Below are 20,048 nucleotides of genomic sequence, written 5' to 3' on the forward strand. Positions count from 1 at the left end.
GGTGTAAGCGGCATTTAATGCTACGATATGAACATCGTAAATTAGCTCACTGAATCCTTAAAACTCAAAAATCGTTTTATATCATCACTGGTCTGGTTTTAAGCCATAAGCGTTCCGTTAGGCTTGGCGTTCACAGGACTACATTTCCAATCGCTGCTGCTGATGACGACGTCATTCATGTGCGCCAATTTTTACAGTCTTCGGGGGGATCTTTGATTAGCTACATGGTTAATACAATATAGTAAGGTACGTGCTGATTTACAGCGAAAGTATAATTTCTAAGTAACAGTCTTCGTGTTTTATATGCCTGAGTGGAATGGATTAACCTGTTAAAACATCCATAAGCAGCTTTTGTTCACAGAGAACACCCAGTGTCGGCAACATTAGCTTGTTTGCACACGGTAAAGCTAGCTAATGTGACGATTGGTGATAGCTACCTCACACCATCTCGTGTCTTTTAAAATTATGTATCTTGCCTAAGAGTTTTAGTACGCTTTTGAGGACTGTGTAAACTTAGGTGACCTTTTGACATCCATGTTATTAGTTTCAAAAAGGTATATGTTAGGAGACAAACAGTTACTACTACTTATCTCATTGATCATTTAATCGGGTAATATCGATATCTGATAGGCTTTTTATTCAGGCATCTATACAAGTGATTACCAGTGTTGCCTCTTATATGTCCTCTAAACGTTATATATGTTACAGGTGAATGAACCAATCATTTAAAAATGGTTTCAACTCTCCCTGACCCACATCAGTTCATTAGTGTTGACGGCTGAAACTTTCCAGGGCACTCTGGAGTGCAGTTTACACCATTTTAGGCCATAACAAGCTTCTCAAGTCAGCTCACATGTTAATCTTCTGTTGTTAGCTTAGATCAGCCTCGTCAAACTTCAGTGAGTCAAGATCTAATGTAAACAAAAATGCGTGAAAGCTTTTAAGAACATACATAAATTGACACATTTCCAGTTGAAAAATAATAATGCATTGCGGTTTTAATGCTGAGAAGCAAAAAACAAGCTTTATGACTGATCAATGAATTATATTATTACGTTGGATCACATTCACTTTCTTACTGTACGTTAACTTTGAGCTGTGTTACAACTGTTACACTGCATGATGACGTTTTAAATGTTTATGTTTTTTATTATTAGGCCAAGGTACTTTACTCATACTAACCTTTCATAGCTCAGTAATAAAATTATATTTAATATACAGTATAATATACACTATCTTCAGAAGTCTTTTGAAACTGTAGATTATTCTACTCTACAAGCAATATAGAGCCAATATAGTTTTGGTCAGAAGTTTACATACATTCGTTATGGGCATGAATGTCATGGTAATTTTGGGCTTTTGATGACTTCTTTGAACTCTTCTTTTTCCACTGTGGAATGATTGTACAGTGTACATATTTAATGACTTTAAAACAATTTTTAATTTACTTCGGATTTTCTCTAATCCACACAGGAAATCTATGTAAATATCTGAGGTGGTTCAAGACTTTTATTGGAAAGAAAATATTATGTAGAATTAAATAATGATTCTTAAAGGTCACCCCTTGGAAATGTTATTTATGGTATAACACGATCTATTTTAGGTTCATTACTTTTTTCCATCTATATTAATGACATGCCCTAGGCTGTGTCTCATGAACCTGAATCCTTTACGTGGATGATTTTGCTCATGTAGCTAGTGGAAATACGTCCTGACGATTCATCCATCCGTTTGCTTCCCCTCCTTATCATGGTTGTGGGGGGCTGGAACCCATCCCAGCTACCATAGGGTAAGAGGCAGAGTACACCCTGGACAGCTCACCAGTCTGTTGCAGGGTTATCACAGAGAGATGGACAGCCATTCACACTCACAATCACACTAAACACCAAACACCAGCTAACCTAACCCCACTAATCCTAGGGATATTGAAGTTACATTGTCTCAAGAATTAGAATTTTGTTAGCCTATGACCTGAGGAAAATATGATTTCACTTCAGCAAGGAAAACCTAATAAGATAAGAAACCTCTTAATCAAGTGTAACTCTTATGCCATTAGCTGAGCTAATTATAACAAGGACCTAGTACTAACTTTGAGCTAGAATTCATCAGGTACAAGCATGGCTATATCTCTTATTAAAATAATAAATAAATACAAAAATGAGAAAAAATGTTTTTATATAGGAAAATAAATCTTTCTTTTCAGTAAAGGAAAGTGTGGAGACATTGCAGATTTGGAGCTTTATGTGTGTGTGTTTGTTTGTTTGTTTTTTCATATCCTCCATGTGTCTTTGTGGGGTTCCTGTGGGTGCTCTGGTGTCCTCCCACAAACCGTATGTTAATTGCTGATTCTAAATTGGCATTAAGTGTAGTTGTGCAAGTAGAGTTCATGGTTGTTTGCATCTCTGTGTTAGCGCTGTGATGCCAACACAGAGACACAGAAACACAGAGGCTGCTGGCCCCCTCACTGCCTCCCTGAACTTTTAAGTTGGCTAGGCAGTTGGATGGATGACTTAGCAAAATGCTTTACATTGGCATGTAATGGTTAATTTAATGTAATGTTTATCTATGTGCCTTAAGCTGTCACCATGGTGATGAAATCAGCAGTTGATGATGATGACACTGGCTGGGGGCTGGGTATCCCAGAAAAGATGAAGAACAACGCCAACTGGGTTGATATTACACATGAATTCAAAAGCGCCTGCAAAGGTAAGGACTGTGTGTGTGTGTGTGTGTGTGTGTGTGTGTGTGTGTGTGTGTGTGTGTGTGTGCAGTTAAAAAAAAAGGGACTGACGTGTTCCTCCTTCCTTGTTGTCATCCTTTATTCATGCAGATTTGAACCTTGGAGAGTTGCTTCATGACAAGCTGTGAGTACACCAAAGTGCTTTTTTGAGTCCCTCAAATTAGAAACGACCTTTTCATCTTACTGCTGCACAGATCCTCAATTAAAATAGTTTTAATGTCCCAAAGTCATAGTTCAAAACATTGACTGTGCGGAGTAATTATAATGAAAGCTTCTAATGTTTTTGCCACAAGTGACTTTGAATTTAATTGGGTTGATATTTGCATTCATTTTTGGATCGGTCCATAAATATTGTCAGTGCTTTTATGTTTTTATGTAGTGAACACAGAAAAATGTTACAGAGGTCAAAAATGTTTTACTTCTGCTGCAGGTTTGGCTTGTTTGAAGCCATGTCAGCTATAGAGATGATGGATCCTAAGATGGATGCGGGAATGATCGGAAACCAGGTCAACAGGAAAGTGCTCAACTTTGAGCAAGCTATTAAGGTACTGATCTCTTTTTCATGGAATGAAAACAGTATACAGACAGAGATGTAATGTAATCCTAGATGTAATTTTTCAGAGCTTAGTTTCATTTGTTTGTGTATATAAAACACATTTAACCACCTTATTTTGCTCTTTCTTTGTTCCAGGAGGGTGCCATCAAGGTCAAAGACCTCAGTCTTCCTGAACTCATCGGGATCATCGACACCTGTTTCTGCTGTTTGGTGAATTAGCTTTTGCTTATTATAAGGCAAAATTTTGAAAGTTATGTTCAAGTAATGTGCTGCTCCCTGTAATTCCTTTGTACTGCAGATTTTCTGAAATGTGACTGGATTGGAAAAGCTTAATCTATATTCTGTATTTGTAGCTGTTTTAATGTTTTTATGCCATTTTTGTCTTTAGTAGATTGTAAAATTTGAGAAACACAATAAGCTTTGGCGAGATTACTGATACAGGTCGAGCCAGCGATGACTCAAACTGCGGACTCACTGATCAAGACATATTTATGTATGCATGTTTGTGTTTTCTAATATGTGTGTATATATAGATAACATGGTTGGAGGGCCACTCACTGGCTCAGACTGTGTTTACCTGCCTCTATGTTCACAACCCTGACCTGATTGAGGAGCCAGCCCTCAAAGCTTTTGCCCTGGGCTTGCTGAAGGTGTGTGACATTTCCCGGGAAAAGGTCAACAAGGCTGCTGTGTTTGAAGAGGTGAGCAGTTTTCTGCTGTCAGTCAGTAAATGTTTGGTTACTGTGGTACTGCACGTTTCAATGTGGACATAAAGTCAGAACAGATAGCAGGTTAAAATCATGGACCAACACAAAAAAACCCAGGTGGGAAAGAAAAAGCTGTGAGTAAGTTGTGTGTAAAAATTGAGATATCTGAAAGATGGAGCTCAGTGTAGCATTTCAGGACCCAAAGAGCTTTAGTTTGATTGCAAATGTGTGTTGTTTAAATCTATTTGTTTGAAAAGTTGTTCTCATAGTAGCCCATTTATAAAACTGTCATATGTCTGAATGGTGATTTTTATCTTATATTTCTTTATGCAGGAGGATTTCCAGGCCATGACCTATGGCTTTAAGATGGCTAATAATGTCACAGATCTGCGGGTGACAGGTATGAAGACTTCCAGTCATAACTGAGTAAGGCTCAATATCAAACTCCAACCTAAAGCATAAAAATGAAACTCTTAACAACCTAAATGATACCATTCGAGTGCACAGGATCACACGTTGAGTAAGTCAGTTTGAGGCCTAGGATTGTGTGTTTGGGACTTTTTGTGGGTAATGCCCTCAGGCAGCATCTGCAGAAATGTAGACGTGGAACAAGGTTTAAAAATCTCTGCCAAAGAACACTTGATACTTTGACAGTAGGCCCTCGTGGTTTTAGCATAAACACACATCCAAGTTTCTGAAGCAGTGTGTACACATTGGGTTTGGGCTTTAGTCTGCAGCACCAACTACAGTGTAGACAGCTAAAGCAATTACAGGCAGACACTGTAATCATTCATCTCTCATGACGTATTAATCCCTTCAGGTATGCTGAAAGATGTAGAAGATGAATTACAGAGGAAAGTTAAGGTAATTATTCTTGTTGCTTTAAGTAAAGGCCATTGCCATTTCAATGAAGCACTGATAATGCAAAAGCTTTTCTGACATGCGATGTTTCTGGGTTATTTTGTGCTCCGTCAGAGTACGCGCAGTCGACAAGGTGAGCAGCGAAACCCGGAGGTTGAGCGGGAGGTAAGTGAAATCATTCACGCATTTTTGTTGAGTTTTTGCAACAGTTTTTTTTCTAGAGGCATTTTCTTTAACTCCAGGAACAAATTATCTCTGTTTAGCTGTTTCTTTGTAATTTATACCTTTTGAGTCATATCTCACTACCGGCTATATCTCTCTGTCAATAAAGAGTGTGGGACTCACATGACCTTTTAAAGACTCAGCTCTGGAATTTCCAGCTCTTTCAGTTATATAGTTATATAAAGAAAGGAAGGGAAAAAACAAGGAGACCCAAAAATGGACTTTTCTGAGCAGTCTTTAAAAAAAAAAACAGGTGTATTAATAGCTCTGCAATGTTCTCCCATGCTTTGTTTTTTTCAGCATCAACAGTGTCTGGCACTATTCAATAGAATAAAGTTCACACGCCTTCTACTGACTGCACTGATCGCCTTTACCAAGAAAGAGGTAATGCACATATCGACAAAAGCCCAGCAGCAGATAGAGACTGATTCTGTTTACTGTATGCATTACATATAAACAGAGTTTTTCTTGTGACTACACATGTAGCTGAGGTAATGAGTTACCTTATCTAACATTTTTCCTTTATTTCTGAACAAAAATATGAGTAGATGAAGCAAAATATCTTAAAAACAAAACAAAGACTAATGGAGGAAGTTTGTTTTTTAACAATCCTGATGATTTTCTTCTGAGGATGAAATTTTGATGTGTTAGAAAAACCCTGATGTTTAGATATATAACTGTGATATTTACAAACTATATATACTTTTGTTGATAAGGGGGCTTGTTAGTAAGTGTTTTGTTTTGTGTCTTTATCAGACCAGCTCAGTGAGCGAGGCCCAGAAGCTCGTGGCACAGGCAGCTGACCTGTTATCCCCCATTCATTCCAGCATTCAGCATGGCATCCAGTCACAAAATGACACCACTAAAGGAGGTAGCACGCACATTCACGTTTAATCTGTTAAGTGGAGGAGTACAAGTTAAGCCTTTTTTTGCAATTTGCAAGCCAACAGCTCAGCTACAGCTGCAAAAGATATGTTCAAAAATGGGTAATTAAAGAATTTGAGCATAAAATAATCATTCTGAGGCTCCAGTTGTCCAGTTAAGTCATCGTAATGGCAACCTAAAGTCCACACTGGATGTAACTTGTCTACACTAACAGTTTTCCTCACACAGAACTGAAAAAATCAACTTCTTTTCATTTACTTTGGTTTGGCAAGTCCTTAAAGATGATTCAGTTACATTTTTTTTTCATATGTGACCTGTGTTCATGTCTCTAATTTATGTTGTGATTAGTTTTGTTCCCTGTGATTGCTGCAGACCACCCCATCATGATGGGATTTGAGCCTTTAGTCAACCAGAGATTGCTGCCACCCACCTTTCCTCGCTACGCCAAAATCATTAAGAGGGAGGACATGGTGGCGTATTTCAGCAAGCTTATAGAGCGCATTAAGACTGTTTGTGACGTGATCAACACTACCAACCTACATGGCATACTGGTAAATACATTTCCTGAGGTTTGTCTTGATGCATTCGTTTTTTATTAAGTTTTATTATAAACAAGCTTTTCAGGACATTAGAAAGTTTCTTCTAAAAAACTAGGCTGTTTCAGTTATGCACCAGATGCCCTCCCTGAGACAACCCCAAAGGGGATTTGTGTGTCCAGTTGGAAATATGAATTGAAATTAAAGCTGCAAGCAGCACTGAGAGAGCCCGCGCACTCTGGCACCATCGAGCCATGCCCAACACCTCCTGTGCCCACTAGGTGGCGACGAAGTATCCTAGTTAACAGTATGTCACACTGGAACCACCTATTAAAATTTAATCTAGATTTGATAATGATTATAAGCTACTGCGCATTTCCTGTTCCAACTAGGCAGCGCTCAAACTATCGCTGACAAATGGTATATCAATCTGTTCAGAGCCAAACTATCATCATGCCTGTCAAGTCTGGTAGAGTTTGTTCAATCCATTTTTGAGTTACAGCAGTTTCGTGGCGAATGATCAAAATGTGGCATGTCGCCACGACATCACCCCTTCCTGTTGGGTTTGGGGTGATGGGCCCCTGGACATTTTTGTCCGTCTTTGTATGTTACACGTGTGTACCAAGTTTCATGTCTACAGCTGTTCCAAACCAATAAAATATCTTATTTTTCACCGTTTGCCAAATTTCATGAATTTATGACTATGTTAAGACTTTCAAAAAGGCAATTCATTGGACAAAATAATAATAACAAACAGCCTTCGCACGTTTCGTGCTCGGGCTCTAATTATAAAGTTTCTCCTATGATAACTTAAGGATTGTGTTTTGTTGTTGCTGATGTTTTTACCAGGACTTCTTCTGTGAATTCAGTGAGCAGTCTCCCTGTGTGCTCTCCAGATCTCTTCTTCAGGTAGATGAGTACTTGCTTTCCTAAATCTTTCAAATGTACCTGTGGTTTTATTTTGGTGATCCGTGTAGATACGACCTATGCAAATATGAAAAATACTTGGATAGATATAAATACTCCATAGTATCTATGGAGTATTTAATAAAAAAGTAAAATGAAACTACATTTCATTTTTTTTCCCATCAATCCAGACTACATTCCTGATAGATAATAAAAAAGTGTTTGGCACCCACCTGATGCAAGACATGATTAAAGATGCTCTGAGGTACTTTGTCAGCCCACCAGTCCTCTCATACAAGTAAGTTGTGTTTATTTTAAATACTAAATGAGATTAGTCGGTCTGTTGTTTTGTCACTAGCTTAGCTGTGATTTGAGGTTTACAATATGCTTTTACCTGTATTGATTACTTTAACCTTTCTACTGTCAGAGAATAGTTGGTGCAACAGAAAAATATCAGGATATATATGACACAATAATGATATTACTGTAGGCTGAAATGAAACACAGTGAGAAATGAGATATGATCGGATTTAAAACACTTAATAACAATATCCTTTATAAACTAGTCAAATATCGTAACCACGTATTTAACATCTGATCATCAGTGGAAACATTGAACACACTGATATTGTATAATAAATGATAACAAGTGATTAGATATCAACAGTGATCATTTTAAAACCCCTTGGCCTGCAGTTAAGCTACTGGATACACTTACTCTGAACGCACTGCAGTGTGTGAGTTCTGGTTGTAAACCTCAAATAGACAATTCAGAAGCTAAGCTACAGAACAAATGTCCCTTTGTTTGGCTCAGATTGACCTTGTCACATGTGTTGATGTGCCTCTGTCTGTCCAGGTGTTGTCTCTTCAACAATCACCAAGCGAAGGACTACATTGACTCTTTTGTTACACACTGCTCCAGGGTATGTTATTGCTGTGGCTCAAAGTCTCTATATCTAAGTCATCGTTTATTATATTTGACTCCCAGTAGCTGACTTAGAGGTAAATCGTATGAAAGTAGACATAGACTTATGTGTAATAAAATATAAACATCACAAACGTTCATCCCTATAATGGATTATGTTTATGACTGTTGCATGTATTCATTTTCTCTTGCCACTCACCCCCAACCTGCTGCAGGAGATAGCTGCCCTCTCCCTGAGCATGGTTCTGCTGGAGGTTTCTTCCTGTTAAAAGGGAGTTTTTTCCTTCCCACTGTTGCCAAGTGGTTGCTCATAACGAGTCGTCTGATTGTTAGGGTTTCTTTCTAATATTATCGAGTCTTTACAATATGAAGGGCTTTGAGCTGACTGTTTTTGACTGAACTGGCGTAATATGAACTGAACTGAGTGTTTTCCCCATAGCCTTTCTGCAGCCTCATCCAGATCCACGGACACAACCGTGCTCGACAGAGAGACAAGCTGGGACACATTCTTGAAGAGTTTGCCACACTGCAAGATGAAGTGAGCTGCAGCTACGTTCATCCAAATTAGCTGTCTTTGCAGTTCGTGCTACAGGCAGTTTCTCTAAATTCATCAAGCAACCTCAGAACTCTTTCTTTGTGCTGTACAGGCTGAGAAGGTGGATGCAGCTCTGCATAGCTTACTGATGAAACTGGAGCCTCAACGACAGCATCTAGCCTGTCTTGGGACCTGGATCCTCTATCATAACCTGAGGATCATGATTCAGTACCTGCTGAGTGGCTTTGAGCTGGAGCTTTACAGCATGCATGAATACTATTACATTTACTGGTAAGATTGCATGCCTCTGTGAATTACTGGTAGAAGCTGAACTCTCTCTCCCACATAACCTGGGTGCAGGTTTGCTGTAAATGAGCATGTGTTTGTTTTGGTTGTAGGTACCTGTCAGAGTTCCTTTATGCATGGCTGATGTCCACTCTAAGCAGAGCTGACTCCTCTCAGATGGCAGAAGAGCGGATTCTAGAGGAGCAGCTGAAAGGGCGCAGCAGCAAAAAGACCAAGAAGAAGAAGAAAGGTACATTTTGTTGTGTTGCTTTTATGTGAAGCGGATAACCACAACATACAAACTGAAGTCTGATCAGAAATGACCACTTCATTGTAGAAGTGGCATCATCCTGTCGATATTTCTTCAAAGAGCACTGAAGTTATTGTTTCTGATTTTCTTCAGTTCGCCCTCTCAGCAAGGAGATTACCATGAGTCAAGCATACCAGAACATGTGTGCTGGCATGTACAAGGTAGGCATAAAAATAATGGCCTTTATTAGGCCACTTTTGGCACAACAAAGTGTAACATGCCCCTTCCCGGCCTTTCTCTTCAGACGATGGTAGCTCTGGATATGGATGGGAAGGTGCGTAAGCCTCAGTTTGAACTGGACAGCGAGCAGGTTCGCTATGAGCATCGCTTCGCCCCCTTCAACAGTGTGGTCACCCCTCCACCTGTGCACTACATCCAGTTCAAGGTACTGTGTCTTTTTATGGGCCTAATTCATCTTTTCTTTTTTAAAATATTCCACTTTCTTTTTAAAATGTTTCTCCTCTTCTTGCCTATTTCAGGAGATGTCTGATCTGAAGAAATACAATCCTCCACCAGGCTCTGCAGACCTCTATCTGGCAGCTAGCAAACACTTTCAGCAGGCGAAGCTCATCCTTGAAAATGTGCCCAGTCCCGATCCGGAGGTCAGAAAGTCAAAATACTGTGAAATAAATACAGCGGTTTATGTTCATTAGCATTTGTTTAGTTAGGAAGTAAAACTCTTGAGATTAAGACTCTCTTTTACAAGAGAGTGCTGAGCCCAGATGTGTAGCACTAATCTTGCATTCGAGCCAAACCTTATTTGGATGCATGCATGAAGCCCTACGTTTAGCTATTACTAGCTAGATAGATGCCCATATGAACAAATGAGTAAATTGATAAAATACTGCTCTGTCAATCAACAAAACTGAAAAACAAAAGCTTCCTAGATGGATTTTATCACCCAGTAAGCCATAATTTTAGTCACATAATTCATCACAGATGCTCCAAAAGGCACCAGCAGCACACACACAGTGCAGAAGGCCAGTTTATAGATTCAAAGTAGTGACGGTGAGGCCTTAAAGATACTGATCTGCTCCAGCTGCCTGTGTCCGAATATCGACACGTTAGCATCATTAGCTCCAGTGACTGTCCCTTGGATTGAACACACTGCTCTATAATGTGGCTGCGATGCATAAAAGCAATGGTGTATGTAATTATCTTGGGGTGGTTTTCAATTTTATACAATGATATCTTATCTGCACTTTTTCTTGTCTTGTTCTATAACCACTCATTACTCTTTGATAACAGGTGAACCGTATACTGAAGGTGGCCAAACCTAATATTGTAGTTATGAAACTACTGGCTGGAGGTCATAAGAAGGAAACCAAGGTAACACATTACTCACATTACTTGTATTATTGTTTGTGTTTGTGTCTGCATTTACAGTTAATACAACGTAGATCTTTTAAGCTACAAACCAAAAGAATCAAACAAATGCATTTGATAATTTAAATAGGAGTAGTTGATTTTTTAAAAAGTACTAACTGTGTACATATTGGTTGCATTGTGCTTCTCTTAATGCAGCTATACATTTCTTTATCCTCAGGTGCTCCCAGAGTTTGACTTCTCAGCTCATAAGTACTTCCCCATAGTGAAGATTATTTGATCCCGCCCCGAGCCACAGGGTGACAGCGTTCCTCACCTGAACGGGTGTGCAGCGGCCCTGACCCAGACCTCGTCCAACAGTTTGTGTGACACATTTAACTGTAACGCCATGCACAGGAGTGTCTGCACTTGACTCTTTTCTCACCTTTCTGAGAGATGAAACCAGAGAACTCGCCACTGGACCTCAATGAGTGACAGTATGCACATTTGTATTTCTGTGTGTGTGTTACAGAAGAGCCGATGTGCTTTTGTGCAAAGACCTGGCAGATGGATGCTGCCTGAAGAACAAGTCTTGCAAATGCTTATAAAGAGTGCTGTAATGATAATAGGTTCATATCATTAAATCATATGAAACTTTTTTGTATGTGTCTGCATGTTTATCTGAGGAACAGCGTTGAATCTATAAATGATGTCTTGTTAGAGCTTATTGTCCCTGACTTTATGTGATTACTGGACTAAGTCAGATCGAAAACTTGACAATACAATGTGCAGTCTCTGTAAAACAGGTGTGAAGCATAAGGCCCAAGATCTGACAATCTGGAAGAAAAAAATAATTGGGGTGTTTTAGCTGTATTTTCATAGGTTTTGCAGTTTTGGGAAGGATCCTCCCCACAGCCATGCATACTGCACCAACGTAAATAACAATTTAATAAACAATTTAATGACAGAAAGTTGCTGGGTTTTTTACTCTCTACTATTTAATTTATGTTTTGGGTTTTTTTTCGAATAGAATAGTTTTATTTTGAGGATGTCAAGATAACTAAAATAAGAGAAAAAAGAACAGACAAAAGTATAGACATCAAGTTGTCACAGTATCTCTACACAATGTTTATGCTCGAAAAGGAGTAGGATGAAGTTTACACTGACTTGTTCCTACTCCCTTATTTCAGATTCCATAACTTGTAAATCAGTGTTCAGAGTTCAACATATAATCCCAAAATATGAATGTTTATCTATGAACATGTCTACACTCATACAATATACACACAAAACAACTGAAGCTCAATTCAGTTCAATTTTATTTATCCAGCGCCAAATCACAACAACAGTCGCCTCAAGGCGCTCTATATTGTAAGGTAGACCCTACAATAATATATACAGAGAAAAAACCCAACAATCATATGACCCCCTATGAGCAACCACTTTGGCAACAGTGGGAAGGAAAAACTCCCTTTTAACAGGAAGAAACCTCCAGCAGAACCAGGCTCAGGGAGAGGCGGGGCCATCTGCTGCAACCGGTTGGGGTGAGAGAAGGAAGACAGGATAGAAGACATGCTGTGGAAAAGACTCACAAACCAAGAGATCAAACTACATTTTTACATTGGCTAAACACCCTGCGATGAACATTCCACTAAATCTCCCCTTTAAATTTGCTTTACTATGTTTTCACAGAAAACAAAAGACATTCTGTCAGTTAATTTTTTTTTCATTTTTCTATTTTCAGAACAATCTGGGCAATGAGATACCAGAGCTTTCCGTCATTTTAAACATATATTTCTTACAATTGAGAAAATTTAATTTTCTCAAGCTTAAATATTTTGAAGATCTATCCCTCTGTTTGAAAAGTAATGGTACTCCTATTTTACAGGCCAGGAACCATCAAGGCCTACCCCTTCTATTTAACACGAGAACACCACAGCCATCATCACACATCACAAGAAGACAAAAATATATTAATACAGTGCTGCAACAAAGTATTTACCTGCTTCACGATTGATTGATTTTTATTTTTATTTTTTTGCACATTTGTCATACTCATATGTTTTAGATCATCAAAGAAATTTCAGGACAAGACAAAGATTGCCTGAGTAAAGCAATCAAGCATTTGGTTTAACTGACTATGAGTCTTTCTCGTCTCTGGGGGAGAGGGAGGAATTGTGGCCCGCTCTTCTTTGGAAAATTGCCTCAGCCACACTGGAGGGTTTTCAACCATGAGCGGCCCTTTTAAAATCATGCCAAAACATCTAAATCTGATTTAACTCCGGACTTTGATTAGGCCACTCTGAAACCTTCCTTTTATTTATTTTTTTAAGCCATTCAGAGGTGGACTTGCTGCGTAACCTAAGAGTGCTTGAGCTTCAAGTGACAAACTGATGGCCGGACATTCTCCTTCAGGATTTTCTAGTAGAGATCAACATTCATGGTGCCATCAATCACAGCAGGTCATCCTGAAGCAGCAAAGCAGACCCAGACTATCACACTACCACCACCGCGTTTGACTGTTAATATGATCTCAGTTTTATGCAGTGCCAGTTTTACACTAACTAACAGGGCTCAAACCTTCCAAAAAGTTCAGCTTTCTTCGTCAGTCCGCAGAATAGTTTCCCAAAAGTCTCAGGGATCATCGTGATGTTTTTTTAGCAGATGTGAGACGAACCTTTGTGGGGTTCACCTTGAACTGTAAATTTTTAAGCAGCATGGACTTTCAGTCTGTCTGTAATTTAATTATTTTTTGGAAAATAAATAAAAAATGATCATTGTACCGTCTCAGTAAATTGAGGAAGCTTGTTGACAGATGATTTCCTCTCAAGCTTTGTAATCAGTATCCAGGGTGAGCTGACTGCATATCCAGTCCTTGAAAAAATAAAACATGTCTCAAAGACAGATGGCCACTAAGTGGCACTGGCTTCCAGAACGTTGTAGAATTGATTTTAAGATGTTATTGCTTGTGTTTAAGTCTCTGAATGGATTAGCTCCGTCATACCTCTCTGACCTTTTAACTAAAAATACTCCAAATAAAACCCTCAGGTCAGCTGATGTTGCTTCTAGGCTAAAAAACAGAGGAGACCGGGCCTTTGTGATTGTTGGGCCAAACTTTGGAACAGTCTGCCCCTTCATATTAGGATCTCTCCGACACTCGACATTTTTAAAACACATCTGAAAACACATTTTTACTTTTTAGCTTTTAATTGCGACTGAGTTCGTGTTTTATTCTCTGTCTGTGTTTGTTCTACTTTTTACGTTTTTTACTGTGTACAGCACTTTGGTCAACCTGTGTTTTTAAATGTGCTTATAAATAAATTGATTGAATTTAAATTGATAAATCTTATTCAAACGGAGAATCAGGCTTTATTGTAATGTTCGGTTTTGTGCAGAAATATTTTTATTGTGTTACACTTCAGGTACTTTATATTCTAAAATGAGAAAGTGTATTTTTAATAGAAACTACAGTTAAACCCAAATTCTACAGCATAGTCTCAATCATCTTGTATGTTGGGGGTATTCTGGCACATACTATAATCTGGAGTTGTGCTCATTTAACATAAATGAAGGAGATGATTTATTCTGCCGGCACTCAATCAACCGTGGGTCAGCCTGACATTACAGAACGTCTCATATGAAGTAAAAGGGTGCATGAAATTTGAAAGTGATCACATTTTTATGGAAAACAAACATCTGATATTCAAATGCCTCAAACAGACATCAGATAAGACATGAACTTCAGGTAACCACATCATTTTTATTCATAGATGAAAACAGTGCCAAGCTGTTTATATTGCAACCATACTTGGCTTCAGCTTCTCAGGTCTCTGATCTTTTCCAGTTTATTTTAAACTCTCAGAATAAATTAGGAAAAATGAGAAATGACATTTTTAAGGGAAACGTATTTCCTCTGTGGTTTACTCATGGATTGTTCAGCATGGTGTCAGCAATCCACTGTCTGTAGCGACAAATATTCAGCATTACAATAGGATTTGCACACTTATCAACAGGGTTACTGACAATTATTCCATGTAAAATGCTGTTGTACTCCACAGCTGTACCAGCATCACCCTGGAAGACATTCAGACAGAGTTCAGAGGTTAGATCGTTTTAAATGTCAGTGTTTAAAGTTTAATATTAAAACCAACTCGGGGTTAATATATCAAACAGTTTGCTTACAAAACAGGACTCCACGCCAGGTTTATGAGCACACATGGTGGTAGACTCATCACTAAAGTATTTACTATCAGGTTTATCATTCTCTCCACACTGAACTATCTCAGTCATAGCGCACTTTAAATTCTTGGGGTTGCTGGTCTCTGAGGAAATAAGATAAAGCATTATTAAACTTATTTCTATTTCCAAAAACTGGATCTAGTGTCTGAGGGTTTCCTTACTTTTCACATCAGCTGTCTTGAAACCCCATCCTCCAATCTGAACAGGATCATTCATATTTGGTTTTTGACACCCTTCAGCAGGAGGAAGCCTGATAGTGGGAAGTTTAGATTCACATCCTCATTCAGTTTTATCAGCATAATATCATGGGGTTGATCACCGTCTTTGAAGGTAAACTGTTGTTTAGGATCAATGTTCTGCTCAAGATTTTGGGGGGATCCTTTAAAAAGCTTCTTAAAAAAACCTGTCATTTTTTTCAATAATGGTACTTGGTTGTTTAAGCCAATCTTCACTTTGACCAACCTGCAAAAAAAAAGAAATTGCTTTGTTTATTTCAGTACATAATATAATAACAACAATATTACTGAACAGCTTAAAAATTTAGTCACTCTGTTTTATCTTTGATTTTCACTTCACCTTCACTTCGTGCTCCTGATGACACACTAGCTTTAAACACCATTCCCTCTCATTGGTGAAGTGACTCAACAAAAGCTGCAGTTTCTTACCGTTCGGCACAATGAGAAGCCGTGATGACCCAGCGGGTGTTAATCAGAGCGCCTCCGCAGGTCATGCCCCCCTGAACAGAGTCTATCTGGACATGATACTGCCTGTCCTCATTGCAGGATACTCCCCCAACAATCCTCTTCTCAATGTCTCCTGATGCACAACCTGACACGAGGAGGGAGAGAAGGGTGAAAAGTGCACTCGTGCTAAATAATTTCTTCCTTTTAAAAACGTGAACGTAGACAAGAATATGAAGGAAAACAACTCACCAGCGAGCACAAAAACAAAGACAAAGGAAAGCATCATCCTGGTCCCTCTGGATGTGGATCACTTCAGGTGACCAAAAGTCTGATCCTGTGTCTTTTTTATAGCATGAACCAAGTGGTGTGAGATGCCTAATATGGCAGTCAAATGTACCGTTAGGGTGGGACATGCAGAGGATTGGAGAAATGGGAAGGAGTGTATTTAAAATACTGAACAGGTTTTTGCATACCAGCTGCACCTCTGACCTCCTGAACTAGAAGAACCAGTTTGGAGCCCCTTTTTACCTCAAACTAAACTTGTGGGATTCGTTTCATTTTTTAAAGAATTTTTCAAACTTTTAAGACAGGCCTTTTTAAATTTATATCACCTTAAACTCTGCACTTCAAAATAAAATAGTTTAGCAGCCTTGTGCTTTTTCCATGTAACTTAGAGTATATTTATTGCAATATATGATGAATGATGATTTGATTTGGGCTTAAATTAAAAGTTAGTTCTTTATATCACATTGGGTGGAGAAACTTAGTTTCCCACTGTCTCCCTGGAAAATCCTGCTAGAGATCTGGGTCAATTAAACACTATCCACTTATATAAAAATAAAACACTTAGAATTATGGTATATATGACAACATGCTACTGAAGTCATCCTCCAAATGTAATTATTTGTTAATTAATTTTTTAATGCTGTACTGTCTGGCAGCTTTTACAGTCAAAATTCTGATCTGAATAGTGTTGAGCCAAACACACTCGGGTTTTCCAACATGAGCTCTATAAATGTTCTATAGACTGCTTTTGCTCATGTATGTATTTCTTTTAGCTGTTTATTTATTCATTTCTATTAGTGTTAGTTCAATTATTTTACTATATGTGTCATAGTATCCTCCACATGTACAATTACTTTAGTAGAGGTAAGCCCAAATTATAGGCTTACCTTTTATTTTATATTGGAGTTGCCTGCTATAGTTTTATATTGTATTTTAGGTCAAAGTTAAATGGAGCTGCTTAAACAGCTTAATAGCCCAATGTATGAGAATGTATATACAATATTCCTTTAGTTGCTTTGGAACCCATATCAACATATCCATAGTATTTTGTATATTCAAAATCATGAAGAGATACTTATACATATGCTTAACCAAATCCTTTGTAACCAAATGCGATCAAGCTGATACTGTTTTCCGTTATTGTGTATTGCTTCTTATTGGACTTTCTGTTGAACTACGTGCAAAAGTTATAGTTAAAATGTGTAAAACATGTTTTTAAAACCCAGTCTATTCAAAAACAGTAATTGTTGTAACGAGAAAACTTGTGAACTTAATGTTTGATGATAAAGTGAAGACTACTCAGTAGCCTTTTGAATATACAGTATACAGCTAAGATACTGAACAGGTCCCGAGGACCCGAGCTTGAAGGATAGACCGCCCACAGGGGCGAGTGGGGAATTATTATATATATAATAAATGACAGTTTCCAGGTTTTATGTTTCAGTTCTTTAATCCACTCCTGAACCTTTGAACCAGCCAGGAGCACAGAAGCTGAAGGCCATGGTGTTTCAGGAATACTTGGAATGGTGACTGTAGCATTATGAAAATTACAGTGATAACACATCTAACATCACGAGCTAATATAGCTATATAGTAAGTTTCTACACAGAGCAGAACATCTGCACAAAACAAAAGGCCACATACGATTCATAATATTCCCAAAATGTTGATTCTGTTCATCTGGATGGAGAAACGTTTCATCATTCACCATAATATTATTACTTATTCTGTTAGTTGACTTTTATCAAATTAATTTTCATTTAAGCTTTCCATTTAAAAGTGTGTCGGGGGATCTTTCACTTGCTGGGTGAATATGTAAACAATACACTCCAGAGCCGCTAAAGCAGAGACTGAATCTGCACAGCAAAATCATTAAGGCAGTATCAGACAGCTGGATGACAGTTTTCAACTACTGACTTTTTTCACTTTGTTGCATAAGCATTGCAGGTATCAGATATTTGATTGCATTCATTTGCATTTTAAGCTCCTTTTACAACCTTCCACTTTCTTTTTCTAAAGCCTCATGTTGCAATCGCAGCTTCATCATTCTTAGTTTCTGTTGTCACATTTATTTCATTCAAACTTCCTTTGTGGAAATTAGGCAGTTCAGTAGCAGCGTTTGCAGCAGACACAGCCAAAAAACAGTCAGTATGCATTTCTCCACCAATCAGTTATTTCGGAATCCATCGTTAACACTAGAAATCATACGTCATTGCTCAGACAACATAGATATTACAAGGGCAGACAGCGCCCCCAGTGGACAGGTCAAGTAGTCCCTCCACTCGGTGCTTTAGTCATTGCACATGAAGAGCGAAAATTTCATTTAATTTAATTGCATAGTTCAGTAATCAGTTTAAACAACCCGAGCACGAAGCAAAGCATTTAACATGCACACACAAACAGAAGGGGAAGATAAGGTGTCAACCTATCCTCTCTGCATGCCACCACACCGTGAAACAACTGATGATTTCGCCTTCATTAAAAACCTTAATGTGATATAAGCATAAACCTTAAACCCAGGAATAGATGTGCAACACAACATATAAAGGTTTACAATACTGGGAAATCCCTACATCCCAGTGCCATTGTTAAGATCCTGACTCTGTTATGTACTTTCTGTTTATCTATGGTCATTTGATAAACAAAATTATTTTATTATTATATTTATATATATATCTTATTTTCACCCAGTGGGGAGTAGTATGTGTGTGATACTAGAGCTCTAACAGAGCCTGAGGGTCCTGTCAGTATCTTGGCTGTTCCTAGGATTGCATTCTTCTGGACAGGGACCTGATGTTCAAACTGGAATCTGCTGGAGCCACTCTTCCAATTTGGTTACCGCTCCTAATGCTCCCATTACCACTGGGACCACATCTTCCAGCTGCCTACTGGAAGCGCCATATCTATCGCAACTACAGTCCTCTGCTCCTTGTCAACTACCTGCAGGTGCGCCTCCAGATGAGAGTAAGGCAAGTCCAGAGGAGTCAGCTGAAAGGGACGAACAGGTTGATTAAGTTGATTAACACCTATGATGTGAAGATTGTCAAATATCTGGGAGCAGACAGAACCCGCTGACATCAAGACAAGAAAGCTCCTTACTTTGCATGGAGGGTTTCACCCCAAATCCAGCATCCTGAGACTGTAAGCTAAGCAGAAGGAAGGAGGCTGAGGACTGTGAGCATCAGAACCACTATTCAAGGTAAAAGAAAACTGGTAATAGCAGGCCTAGGAACAGCTGAAATACTGTGTAGGATCTTTTAACTCCCAGGCCTCTGGTTGAGGACCCGAGCTTGAAGGATAAAGACCACCAAAAGGGCAAGTGAGGAATTCATATATAAATGTACATACCATATATCAGGGACGTTGCTTGGATGTCTGAATTTTTTTGGATTTAAAGTGTTAAAAGCACCTTTTTATAAAAATAAGTTATTTATTATTTTTTTAATTTCTGTTTTCATTTTTGCAGTACTTTGTTTTTTGAGTATTTTAATAATTACTTTTCTTTTACACCATTTTTGGGATTTCACTGTATTCATCGACACTGACTTACTCTTTCCTACAAACTATTCTGTGTAGCGTTTTCAAATGTAAACTGGATTTCATTGAACATGAAACACAACATAATACATGAACCTCTATCATTTTCCTCTTATTGTGGCACAAGAGCAACAAATTGTAACCAGAGAAATTACAGAAAATGCACTCAAGAGATGGGTTCATATTTATGAAATAACATTAGCGGCACAGTCCTCACATTATTGTGTATGGAATGATGAATTCACCTATTGTTAATGTTACAACAGTAATATGCACTGCATACATATACAGTGTATTTCTTTTACTAGATTACAGTTTGATATCGCACGGACATAATAACCTCAGATCTTTTACTGGGCATCATGAGGTCGGCTCTGAGCAGCTGTGTGATTTTATGTTTACACCATCGCAGAGCTGTAATTATTTCTCTCTGCCCCCCTGATGTTCTCAATAACTTTGTTATGAGTGATGAATTTGTTTGTTGTTTCAGCCTACATGAGAAAATTAATGGATGTGTGACTGAGTGTGAGA

At 38.4% G+C, this 20,048-nt stretch overlaps 2 protein-coding genes across 2 annotated transcripts; one reads left to right on the forward strand and one right to left on the reverse strand.

Annotated features, from left to right (window-relative positions):
• The first annotated feature begins 182 nt into the window (after positions 1 to 182).
• Positions 183 to 11,431, forward strand: naa35 (N-alpha-acetyltransferase 35, NatC auxiliary subunit). Its single transcript, XM_026186213.1, has 23 exons — positions 183 to 246; positions 2,578 to 2,706; positions 2,831 to 2,864; positions 3,171 to 3,285; positions 3,432 to 3,506; positions 3,830 to 3,997; positions 4,337 to 4,403; positions 4,824 to 4,867; positions 4,979 to 5,029; positions 5,387 to 5,470; positions 5,843 to 5,957; positions 6,344 to 6,522; positions 7,357 to 7,416; positions 7,605 to 7,711; positions 8,270 to 8,336; positions 8,778 to 8,876; positions 8,986 to 9,164; positions 9,272 to 9,408; positions 9,562 to 9,629; positions 9,713 to 9,853; positions 9,948 to 10,070; positions 10,717 to 10,797; positions 11,015 to 11,431. Exons 2-23 carry the CDS (start codon positions 2,586 to 2,588, stop codon positions 11,072 to 11,074), a joined length of 2,175 nt encoding a protein of 724 aa, XP_026041998.1. The 5' UTR covers positions 183 to 246; positions 2,578 to 2,585; the 3' UTR covers positions 11,075 to 11,431.
• Positions 11,432 to 14,589: 3,158 nt separating this feature from the next.
• LOC113034314 (kallikrein-2-like) lies at positions 14,590 to 15,996 on the reverse strand. The gene is given in 6 exon segments (XM_026188774.1): positions 14,590 to 14,847; positions 14,956 to 15,095; positions 15,174 to 15,281; positions 15,284 to 15,474; positions 15,678 to 15,840; positions 15,945 to 15,996. Coding segments are annotated over 6 exon segments (789 nt in total). The 5' UTR covers positions 15,982 to 15,996; the 3' UTR covers positions 14,590 to 14,697.
• Positions 15,997 to 20,048: the final 4,052 nt, after the last annotated feature.

This window comes from Astatotilapia calliptera, chromosome 12 (assembly GCF_900246225.1).
Source record: "Astatotilapia calliptera chromosome 12, fAstCal1.2, whole genome shotgun sequence".
Classification (NCBI taxonomy): domain Eukaryota; kingdom Metazoa; phylum Chordata; class Actinopteri; order Cichliformes; family Cichlidae; genus Astatotilapia; species Astatotilapia calliptera.

Coding starts and splice junctions, on each gene's coding strand:
- naa35 (XM_026186213.1), top strand. CDS start 2,586: ATGGTGATGAAATCAGCAGTTGATGATGATGACACTGGCTGGGGGCTG. Junction 6,523..7,356: donor CCAACCTACATGGCATACTG/GTAAATACATTT, acceptor TGTTTTTACCAG/GACTTCTTCTGTGAATTCAG. Junction 9,409..9,561: donor GACCAAGAAGAAGAAGAAAG/GTACATTTTGTT, acceptor GATTTTCTTCAG/TTCGCCCTCTCAGCAAGGAG.